A 12205-nucleotide genomic window follows, 5' to 3' on the forward strand; every position below is an offset into this window, starting at 1 on the left:
CTCAACCAGGTAAATTGACACATGACTGCAGCAATGGGTTTGAGTGTGTCAGAGATTGTGAGGTTTTCACAGGATAGGACAGAGTTCAGATTATTGTTTATAGGGTCACTGAGTTGTACTCAACTCAATGGCACACAATAATCATAATCATAATCATAATAATATGCTGTCAAATCACCACCATTCAGATGTCATATATGTCCTATCTCCCCTCCTTCTAATAGTACATGTTCTGTGAGTCATGAATGTCACAAAGCAGTATTCCCTCCATAGGTAACCTCAGAGCATGGGTATGAGAAGGCGACATTAAATTAAGCAAATGGCTGTGTCCCTTCCAATCCATTTATAGCTTCAATCTCAGCCCCTCCCCATCCTCCCACCCAGTCTTCTCCCACCAGCAGGCTACTGGAAGGGACAAAGTGTTCCAACGCCAGTACAAAAGCTGTGCTGTGTCCCTCAGCATCTTACACCAGCCAAGGTCAGAGCAAGCTTACTCTCCTGGAACGAGCTTGACTACACTGTGGCCTGCAATTTGTAGCCACGCCCCCCCCCACACCCACAAAAATCCAACAGATAGCAATGAGTTACTCTGGTGTTTATTTTAATGCATCTTAGTCCACACAGTTGGTATAAAATCAGAAAAAGCAAAGCCAAATAAACAAAACAAAAACAGAAGGTCTGGAGTCTTAGCATCTGAAGGGCACCATATATACATCTACAGTTGGTGGCCAATACAAGTCATTGCCAGACAGTCCTTGGAGGCAGCGAACAGTCTAGACCCAGTCAAGCCTGGGAAACGAATGGCCCCAGGGGGTCGAAAGAGCTGTCCTGATGCTCTGACCATAAGAAAACTGTGGGAGCAATTGAGGCTTTGCGTGCTCTTTAGTCATTAGAGTAGTAATAGCAGCCAAGCTAGGAACAACAGGGGTTATATTACACAAAAATTACACAGGCCTCCATTCTACTTTATGTTGTAAGGTGGTTAATTGCATTTCCAGTGAGTTGTTTAGATGATTACTGATAAGAAGGAATGGTAAATACATAGCACCATTTCCCAGGCTTGTCACTGACTTTTCCTTCAGGTGTGTGGCAGAAACACCCCCCCCCCAAAAGGGTGAGTGTCCCAAAGCCACAACTTTGTGTGTGCCTAGGGCTGCGGTTTGGGAGAATTCTGTCCATGTGTTTCCATGAGACCTCACATGGAGGTCCAGGCAGTGGACATGCATGTTTAATGCACTGGGTCCCCTACAATAAAAGGGCAATTTGCCATTGGGGTTTAGACCCACACTTTGGTTTTCTAAATGAGGTGGTATGGGAGGGAGGTTTGTTGGGGTAATTTTTTTTCCCAGTGAAAGGGACAGGGTGAGATGGAGTTCTCATCCCATTTCCAGGCAAAACAGACAAACAAAACACAAAACGAAAAATACTGAGCTTGATTATACTGTTAGGATTTAAAGTTCTTTAGATACTTCTTTAGGTTCAACACATGGCTGATGGTCAACACAAAAAGCAAACAATACTATGTACATATATGTAAAAAGTGTTATAAATAGGTTTTATAAACCATAGATATTATATACATCTTTAATGAACAGTAACCCCCCTCTGAACTACTTTCAGTTTGGTTTGATTTGAGTTTTGGTAATTTGGGTTTGGGTTTGGTTTTGGTGTTTGGCTTCTGGTTTCCTTCCTCCCTTCCCTGTGTGTGCTCAGAGCCTCAGAGGGTCCATCCGGAAGCCTCATTCACGTTTCCGTAAGATCACACAGATCATGCCACTGAGCAGAGCCAAGGGGAAGGCGACCCAGGCCAGGATGTAGGCGAAGCCATATGAGTAGTCGGTACCAAGGTGCCATTCCGGGTGCCTCACTGTGAAGATGGATGCTGCGCTCATCACACACAGACCTGGGGGAGGAGACACAGGAGAGGAAGAGAGGTTGTCAGAGCCGGGTCACAGCAGAGAGCCCCACGCCCAACAGAGACTTCACCAGAGCCATGTACCACAGTGCCCGCCCATGTGCTCCCTGCTCTCCTAACCAGACATAACCCCACTCCCCACTTCAGCATGCACAACACACAGGGGAGCTCCGCACTCATTTTTGGCTGAGGAGGAGTAAGTGAGCAGACGGGGTTGATGGTTCTGTGAAAGAGAATTTTTCACTGTGGAAGGAATCCACTTCCAGGGCCAGAACTGAGAAAAAGGAACTCTAAACCCTGGAACTACGGGAAGGAATCCAATCCTTCACAGGTGATGTTTTCCACACCCTTTAAGTTGTGGTGCTGGAGAAGAGTAATGACTGTCCAGGGAACAAACAGGTCTGCCTAGGAGAAACTGAAACCAGGGTGCTCCTTGGAGGCAAAGAAAGATGGTCCCACCTACTCTGGGCAGGTTGTCAAGGAGGGGTCAGTCCTTGGAGAAAGACATCATGCTTGGAAGGATAGAAGGTCAGTACAAGAGACGAAGACACTGGATAAAATGTATGGACACTGTGACTGTGGTCGTGGGGTCAGGTGTGTCAGAGATGGTGAGGCTGGCTCAGAATAGAACAAGGTTCAGGGCTATTGTTCATAGGGTCGCTATGGGTCAGAGTTGATGCGAAGGCACGTAACAACATCCAACAATTTCTTCTTTTAACTGTCACCAATTTCCAAGTCACAGAGAGAAGAGAACTCAGGTTACCAGAGAAGTCCACCTTGTTTTCTCCACACATGGCTAGCTGTGGAAAATCTTTTGGGGCCCCTGAAGTACTCTATCAGGATATGGGGGCATTATCAGAAAGAAAGGGGAATGACAAGAGACATAAGCATCGTCTGAAGCTCCCCAAGGCCAGTGCACATGGCTTGTAGTTCTCCTGGTCAAATTGCCAAAAAAGAGATGCAACAGACAATGTTCATAGACACCACGAGACAGAGGAAGGGAAGCAAGGTGGAGGAGGAAACGCAGAGGAAGGAGAGGATGTTGTGGTTGTGAGGAGCCCTCCCAGGAACAAACTAGGACTTTGCCCTATCTTGCACCAAGATCACAATCTCTGCCATGTTCAAGTCCACAGTCATAGTCACTGTGTCAATCAATGTCAAAGACAACTGGAGGAGGAAACAAAGATGCAGAAGGTGGGACTATTAACAGGAAGTTCCAGTTCACATCATCCCTCTGAACCCTTTCTGGTGCTCCAGGCGCCTAACTGCAGTATCACATCTACAGTAAAAGGACAGCAGACAAAGAGCCAGGTAAAGTCAATCCCCCCTCATCCCCTAGTATAGGCTCCTGGTGTGAGAAAGAGAAGAAAGAACTACACCTTGTGTTTCATCCAGGAGTCAAGTTCAAGGCTATCTGTCCATGACTACAAAGGCAGTCTCCCTTGCAGAGGTAGGGGGTTTAGGGGGCTGTGATGTCAGCCCCCCAGAGTGGAGCAGCACAAGGCCCTGCCTGTTCCTTCCTGAAAACAGGGCCTTTGAGAGGCTTTGAGTGACTCCATTATAAAGGCAACACAGCGTGTGGGATCTGCAGGGCCCCAAAGCTCCCCATAGCCCAGGCCACCTACAGCTAACCTCCCTGCTATTTGACTGGACACTGCAACTCTGTTAGAACAAAGTGCAGAAGTGGGGCTCTGGTGCACAAGCCAGCCTCATAAGGTTTTTTCTTTTGCAAGTCAAAGGAGAGAAAAACACCCACGTGATTGGCCACTGCTGAGAAAGCCACACAATAGTCTTGGGATTTACAGTGGGATCAGAGCCACGACCTACAGAAAATTCAGGAGATAGCAGGGATGCCTGTGTGTGAAGGGAAGCCTCTGCTGGTGGACTCTCGCTTCAAGAAATGGCCGTTCCAACCTGCTGGGAACACACTTTCTTTGCCTAGGAGTCTGTGAACCGCCAGTGTCCTGTTTCTCATCTTGCTGAAGTGCCCAATTTTGTCTTGAAGAAGTGGTGACACCGTGTCTGGTGCTACATCTGACCTACCTAAATAGGGGCCGGGCTATTTAAAAAAAAAAAAAGGAAGTGTGACCAAGAAAAAGCAAGCAGAAAGTGAGATTCTGGCAGAATTGAACCAGTTGCCATTAGTCAGTTCAACTCTCACTGACTCCTGGTAGTTCTGTGTGCACCAAGGGTTTCCAATTGCAGAGTTTTAGGATTAGATTCCCAGGTTTTTCTTTGGGTGATGTCTTGGGTAGACTTGAACCTCCAACCTTCCAGTTTGCAGTTGAGTGGGCTACGTATTTGTATTAATTAGGAACTAAGCAAGAAAGTGGTGGTGTCATCTGTAGGGAGCTGCACTGGTAACTCAAAGGGGGTGCCTCTCTTGTGGTTCGAATCCACCACTGGTTCTGCAGGAAAAAGACAATCTCCTCCCAGGTAATTTATAACCTCAGAAAACCCACTGGAGAGTCAGCTATGAGTTAGCTTCAACTTGACAACAATAAGAATCTAAAACAGGGGGGATAAATCTTATCTCGATGGCAAGGCTTCGACACGGGGGCTGTGTCCTCACCTGCCCTGGGATAAACGTCCCATGGCTGTATCTACTAGCTCTGGCTGACTTAACTGGCCAAAAAAGAAAATACGAGTACTTAATATCCAATGGGCTGCCAGAAGGACAAAACGATATGTCTTGGAGATAGAACAACCAGAGTGCCCTTCGAGGTAAACACAGTGAGCTTCATCTCACATACTCTGGACATGTTGCTAGAAGGGGGTATACCTTGGAACAGGACATCATGCTAGGAAAGGTCAGTGAGAGAGTGGAAGACCTGGAACAAGACGAACTGACAAAGTGATTGTAGCAATGGGCTCAAGTATGTCAAACACGACGAGGATAGCGTAGGATAGGACAGGGTTCAAATCTGTTGGTCACAGGGGTCGTTATGAGTCATATTCAAGTTGATGGCACATAACAACAACATTGTTGACCAAGAGGCACAGAAGGCGGCAGGATAAACAAGTGAATGACTCTAGATGGCTTAATTTGCACAACATTCACCATGGCAGAGTCTCAGAAACTTAACTGTGCTAAACAGGAAGTTTAGATGCCTGCAAAGCCAAAGAGAGGATGACAAGTTATAAATTAATTTTTTTTTTTTTTGGTCAGGAGACTGATGTTTTCAGGGACTATATTATAAGATTGTCTGGATAGAAATCAGTAGTTGAGCCCTGAGATCTACTCAGGGCCGCAAAAGCCCAATGCCTTTCCTTAAGTGGAGAGCAACTTGTGGTCTTAGGAATCAGCATGTGGAAATGTGTGCCTGAGGTCCACCATGCTGCATGCAAACCTCTTTCCCGACACACAAGAGAAGAAGAAGCTGCACTCTGGCAGTGGTCAGGGATTTGTGGAAGGGGCCCACATCCAGGAAGGTAGGTAAGCTTTGGCGGAAGGTCACTAGCCCTGTCTCCAGAACATAGAAGCTTTGGACACTGGTTGTAATGATTCCCCCTGGCTCAGATGACCAGGACTGTAGGCCCCCGGAAAGGTCTTCCCAATGCTTTCTTGAAGAAAAGATCTCAAAACCCCTCTGAGGGCTACAGCAATCTCAGTTGAGCAGTCAGAGAGCAAAGCATACAGAAGTGCAGAACCAAGAGGCCAAAGGCAAAGGAGGAAGCAGAGAGAATTCTCTAAGCATCTTTATCTGAGTTTGGTTTAGTAAATAGTGAATAAAAGGATCGCGTTAGGGATCACAACCAAACCCTTCCCACTGCTCTGGCTAGGTCATCAGTAATGACCCAGAGCTGAGTAGGTCAGCATGTTTAGTAAAGACTAGAGACAGTGAAGGTAAGGGACACCCCTGAAGGGAGGGGCTAGCACAGGAACCACCACACTGGACTCAATCCTGTCAGTTATTGTGAAGACGACACAGACTATGTTCTATCTCGTTCAGAAGGGTCCCCATGACTCAGAGTTAACTGGGCAACAATTAATAACAACAATTACAGAATGCAGAAAAAGCCCTCTCAGGAGGGAGATCATGAAGAGGAATTTGATGTGGTCCTCATCGTCACAGGGTATATCAGAACTCAGACGAGCCGGTAGATGGGTTCAGTGCAGTCTGACATGATTTAATGAGGAGAGGCATACAGGATCTGCCCTGGGCACATACATAGTCACATTCACAATGTGTAACTTACGACAAATGGTTATGATAGATGTGTGAGAGTTAATCAGGTGAAGAAAGGTGGGCGTGGAGCCCCAGACAGAAGGACCAGTATGAGAGTGGCAAGAAGACTCACAGAGGACCTCCCCTCCCCACCAAGCAGGTCGTGATAAGAACCGAGGAGGCTCACAGGCTGTGGCTGGAAAGTTCACAAAGGGTCAGGGAAGAGCTGCAGTAGTGTGTGAAGGAGGCTGTGATGAGAAGCCTCTGAGGGACATTAAACAGAGGGAAATATAATCCGAGGGGAGTTTTTAAAAAATCACGTGGTACTAGTGCAAAAGGGGAAAGCAGCACAGACCTAAGGATAGACACAAACAGCAGCAAGATGAGTGGGGAGGGCTTCTACAGCTGCAATGGCGTAGTGGACAGCAGAGAAAAGCAGTGGACATACACTAACCTGTGTGGGGTGCTACTCAGGCAGAACTCAGAGACACGGCCCCATGAAGATGGAGGGAAAGGAGTCTGCCAGGCCTGCTGTTTCGCTTGTTTTAATTAATTTATTTATTTATTTTAAACTCAGGTAACTGGGGAAATTCACCAGCCATCTGTCAGTCTGTTGTACTTCAACAACAGAACTCACATGCTTGCTTGGTGTTAGAAGTTAAACCCAGTTGTCTTTTACTATTATCTTATCTTCATAATCACAGTGAACAGGAACTTGACATTGGATCTGAATGTGATTCCACCCAAGAAGCACAACTATGCAACCAGCCAGCAAAGAGTTCATCAGGGCCCCTTACAGGTGGTCCCACTTTAAACTGTAAACTAAAGCCTGTCTTTTAGCTTTATTAATTTCTTTAATTTTCTTCTCTCATCTAATACGACCTATATGAACAGTAACTGGGGCCATGGGGGTTTGGTGTGTTGGAATTAGCGAGACTGGCTGAGGACAGGGCAGGCTTCAGAGCTGCTGTGCATAGCGTCGCTATAGGTGGCAGGCAACTCGATGACATATAACAACAAGACAAGCACAGGAACTCTGTAGAAACATACAGTTACAGAGTCTAAAAGTAAGAATGACACCAAAATCCAGACAGAGGGTTAAGTCAGCCCTTCTCTAAGGAAGAGTTTTAGCATCATCTATGGGCCTGAATGTCTATGGGGGAAACATCCCAGGAGACTATACAATGGGACTCACAGTTGCCCAAGCTGTTTCTGACCCATGATGACCCCATGGGCATCAGAATAGAAGTATCTAAGGGGATTATTTTTTTCCCCAAAGCAGATGTCAGGTCTTTCAAACAGACACATCTTAGGTGGATTCAGACCTGCAGTCTTGCTATCAAGCGGTCAAGCACTCAATGACCTGCACCACATAGGACCACTGTAAGCTTAGGGTCCATTTAATGATTCACAAGTGGTTGCCACATTGGATGCTTATTAGTGTCACCAGTGGAGCAGCCTGACCCTAGAACTACTGAAAGAGAATCTCTGGGTACGGTGCAAGGATCCTGGCACATTTAAAAGGCACCCCAGCTAGCTCTAATAAGCATCTAGTAAAAACCACTGAACTAGTTCTTTTCCAGCCTTCCGGGAACTGCCAACCTACAAAGTATATGATTCAAAGGACAGTTCTTTAACTTGATACCTGGGCTTTATCGTGACTGGAGGAGGGAACACTACAGCAAGTCAGGCAGACCTGCGATGGAGAGTGAGGCAGAGACAGGGCCTTCACTCCCGGATAGCCTAGAGAACCCCACATACCTTCTAGCTGCTCTCTTCCAAGTTCATGTTCGTGATCTATAAAGACCACAGCTTGGCCCTTTGCAGAGGAAGCTGTACAGAGTCAGAACCAGCCACTTTTGAAACTGCACAGAGATGCGGCCATCTCTCACTTAACACAGATTAGGACTCTGAAGGCGTGCACAACCCTTATGTAAGCAGCACGCTGTGGCAGGCAGACTCTGAGACATGTTTGCAGCAACAGTATAAACTGGCGTGTATGTTTCCCTGTCAAAGGATTTTCAGTGAGGGGTATTAGAGAAATCAGAGTTTCAGACTCGATTTTGTTCCTTAAAGAGGCAGGTCGATTGTATAATTCTAAATACAAGTAGGAATCTTCCTTTGTTCAGTCCACACGTTAGGGGGACAGAGGAGTAAGCATTCAAATGGTTCCTGCCATGAGCTGGGAACCTTGGGCATTCATACAGCTCCTCCCAGCCTCAGTTTACTCATTGGGGAAATAACAAGATGGAACATATTAAAGAGAAATAATTTATGAAACTTCTGGTTTCAAAATTTGTCATAATTGTTCTTGAACTCACAACTGCAAAGGCTACTGTTTCCTGTCATTTCACTTGATATATTTAAAAAAAAAAAGTCAAACAAACAAAAAAAAAACCCAGAATTACAATTTTTCTGAATTGCTTTTGGCAACGGAGAAAATCATAATAACCCTTTTTTTCTAAAGTATCTAGAAATGGCATCTCACTGCTTAAATCACAGTTTAATGAAGAGAACAACCCTCCAGAAACTTGGCTTTTTTGTTATCATTTTTTAATTAAGATTTTATTGTGAGTTTACAAAGAACTTGGATTTCCATTCATTCACAGTTGCACATTTTCCTCCCCACCCTGCCTCACCCCCAGTTTGCTTTTTTTTTTTTAACTCTCAAAACTGTGGGCACCTCCATGCTATATTCATGTGTTAGTGAAAAGTGACTCTACATCTAACTCCTTTTTAGTGGAAAAGGTTAATTGTGACTTCTAGAAAATGTTATCAACACCCTACTGCAGGCTGTGCCCTACCTAAAACTCCAAAACCAAGCTGGGAGATGTCCCCTTCTATTGCAGATGACCTTCCACAGTAGCTTCCAGGATTCTCCAGACTGTGACTAGGATGATAATAGCTGCCTCCAGAAGCTTACACAATTGCAGAACTTGAAAGCTATGTTATTTAAATAACAGGAGATGCTGTATGTCTTTCACTGTGTTGTCATGGTCCTAAGTTCGGAAGCAATGGAATGTTCCAAATGGGTGTCAAGATAAAAAAGAAAAAGATGGCAACAGCAAATCAAAGTTCACTAGGAGAGTACAAATTCATGGGAGACGTCAGCATTACTTACAATGAGGAAACATAGCTGGAACAGCCCTGCTGGGTCCCAAAACAGGGAGGGTGTTTTCTATATTGAAGCAGGATGGTTTCCAGAGGCATAGTGTAATCTATAAGAAACAGCCCTCAAGACTGTCCTGTGCTCATTTTATACTCTAGGTAATTACTGATACTGTGTTCAGACTGCACCTTCATTTCCAGAGATAAGTCCAAAGTGTTTGGGGACAATCCTTCCAGAGGTTCAATATACCTTCTTTCTCAGGACCCTCACTGCTTGGAGAAGTGATGCGTCTCAACATTATGAGTTATATGTACATGTGCACGTGCACATACACATCCATCAGTCACGCTAGGGCTACATTCTTCTACCAGCTGATGAGTGCAGAGCCTCTGATATGTCCAGCTCCCATTTTTACTGCCCATTACTCACCAGCAAGAATTTGGAAGATCCCAGTGATGTAAAATCGGCCCCCCTTGGTGAGGGTGAAGAGCTGGCAGAAGAAGAGGAACAGGGACAGAACACTGAAGATGATGGACAGGATCATGGTGGCCTGGACGGACTGCAGCCATTCTGGAGAGAGGACAGAGTTGGTTAGGAAAGCCAGCCATGGACAGGAGAGGCCGCCTCTACAGGTTCCTGGGCCTGGTGCGTCCCAATCACAGAAAACCACAGAAAACCACAGTCGTTCTAGGCAGCAAACCCTCCTCCTGACCAGCAATCAGACCAATCACTTTTGCACTCTTCTAAGTCATTATTTATTTTATATTTTCTTTATAAAAAAAATATAGCAATACATGTTTAATTTGGAAGCAGGAGTGGTATCCACTTTCTAAACAACATGCCTCAGGAAACTCCATCACCTTTGTTTTGAGAAACAACGATAGTTAATAGAAAGCTTCAGGTCTTCCCTTCATAGGGTCGCTATGAGTCATGCTTGACTAGATGGTAGTCAACAACAACAACAACAACAATAACAACATATTTAATTGCAGAATTATTCAAGGACTATAAGAAAAGAAGTACAGTTCTACCATTAAGACTGAAGCACAATATGATGTTGCATGTCCAGCAGGTTTTCAGTCAGCAAATCGCATGAGAGGAGATTACTCCCTCTTTCTCTGAGGGATAGTTTCTGGATTTGAACCACATAACTTTATATTGGCAATGTAATTCCTTACCGGCAAGCCACCAGAGCTCCTCAACAAACCCATGTTGTTGTTGAGTACTATCAAGTTGGAACCATCTAACAACTGACCCTCCAATGGATTTTCAGAGGCAGTAGGTCACATGGGAGGAGACTGCCTATCTTTCTCCCATGGAGCAGCTGGTAAATTCAAACCATGTGCCTTTGAAATGGTAGCACAATTCTTTACCACTAGGCCAAAAGAACTCCATAAACACAATAGACTTTCTTTTCCTTACAGTTTTTCTTGCCAAATGTGTTTGTTACATACGTGTGTTAAAGCAGATCTGAGACTTTCACAGCTCCCAATGGCCTCTCCTCTTTTTGCTCAGAGGCCTTGGAAGGGCTAACTCAAACTCTTAAAATCCAAGGAGAATGGTTGACAAACTGTTGTTGTTGTTGTTATGTGCCGTCGAGTCGCTTGCGACTCATATCACCATCCCCAAGACAAAAGATGAAGTGCCTAAGAAGACAAACACAGTGTTGGAGCCAAAACTAACTCTAGATACAGCAGGAAGAGAACACTTCTGGGGAGGGTATGCTTTATACATCTTTGAGAATCCACTGCCTGGCTGAGCTTTGCCTTTTCTTGGTCATTCTTGACTTTGGCCCTTAACAGAGCAAGATGATTTTTGTCAAACCTCAAGATAGGATGATGGTTGAGAATTTCTCACCTCTTTTAGAACCATTAACTTTAGACTACAAGGTCCTTGGTGGCACAAATGATTTGTGTATAAAGTTATTGGTTCAAAAATGTCCTGGTGTATAGCAAGAACATGAACACAGCCCAAATGCCCAACCACAGTGAAATGGATTGAGAAATCATGGTACGCACGCAGGAGCAATGATTTTCTGTTACTAGCTAACATGGTAGGGAGTAGAGAACATTATGCTAAGTGAACTAATTCAGTCTCATAAAGATAAATACTGTATAAGATCATTATTGTAGATCAGGTACAAGGATCTAAGGCAGGAGGGGGGCTTAATCATAGGGTCACACAATTTGATGAGTAGAGGGAGGGGTGGGTAAAGGAAAAGGGAAAGATCCAGTGTGGAAAAACAATATATACGGACTTTATGAACTTTGTAAGTAAACCAGTATAAAATTTTAAATGTTTTTAAAGTCCTGGTTTTATGATTCTGTAAAGATTGTTATTGTTCACTGTAGAGTTGGAGCCAACCCATCGCTGACCCTCCGGAGAGTTTTCAGAGGCAGTTAGTCACACAGGAGGAGATTGCCCATCCTTCTCCTGTGGAGCAGTGTGTGGCCTGGAACCGCATGCTTCTGGGATTGCAGCGCAGATCCTTGCCACTAGGCCACCAGAGATTACTATTTATAAAATCCTCTAGAGCAGTTCTACTCAATAGATGGGATCGGCACAAGTCACAACTGACTCCACACACCAGTGGATTTGACTTTGTTTTGGCATCTTAGATCCCACACTGGAAAAGATACTATGTAATGAATGGATGATCAGATATTGTGTGCATTATAACTGATGTTATGAAACAAAATGTGCATTAATGATTGATTTAAAAAACCACAATGTTTTGTAAATTTGCACTCACCTTACAACTTCAAAAGTTCTTTTACAAAATCTCAAATTTTTTTCTAAAATTTCAGGAAACAAAGACCCCTGGGGTCACTCCAGTTCAACTTCTACTACAAATCCTTGTCATTCCAGGACAAAGAATATAAACAGCTATGTCTTACACAAACGCAGGTTATACACATGGACTTCACCTGATGGTATGCATAGGAATCAGATCGACTACATCTGCGGAAGGAACTGCTGGAGAAGCTCAATATCAGCTGTGAAAACTAGGCC

General features: G+C 44.7%; 1 protein-coding gene across 1 annotated transcript in view; it reads right to left on the minus strand.

The window, feature by feature from the left end:
* Positions 1-1739: 1739 nt before the first annotated feature.
* PMP22 (peripheral myelin protein 22) overlaps positions 1740-12205 on the minus strand; it is a 38189-nt gene continuing 27723 nt past the window's right edge. The window contains exons 3-4 of the mRNA XM_006898555.1: positions 9623-9763; positions 1740-1903 (exon numbers count right to left, since the gene is read on the minus strand). Coding sequence (XP_006898617.1) covers positions 1740-1903; positions 9623-9763 — 305 coding nt within the window. The remainder of the gene's footprint in view (positions 1904-9622; positions 9764-12205) is intronic.

The sequence above is a fragment of the Elephantulus edwardii genome, unplaced genomic scaffold, assembly GCF_000299155.1.
Source record: "Elephantulus edwardii isolate Elephantulus edwardi_28Jun2011 unplaced genomic scaffold, EleEdw1.0 scaffold00233, whole genome shotgun sequence".
In the NCBI taxonomy this organism is placed as follows: domain Eukaryota; kingdom Metazoa; phylum Chordata; class Mammalia; order Macroscelidea; family Macroscelididae; genus Elephantulus; species Elephantulus edwardii.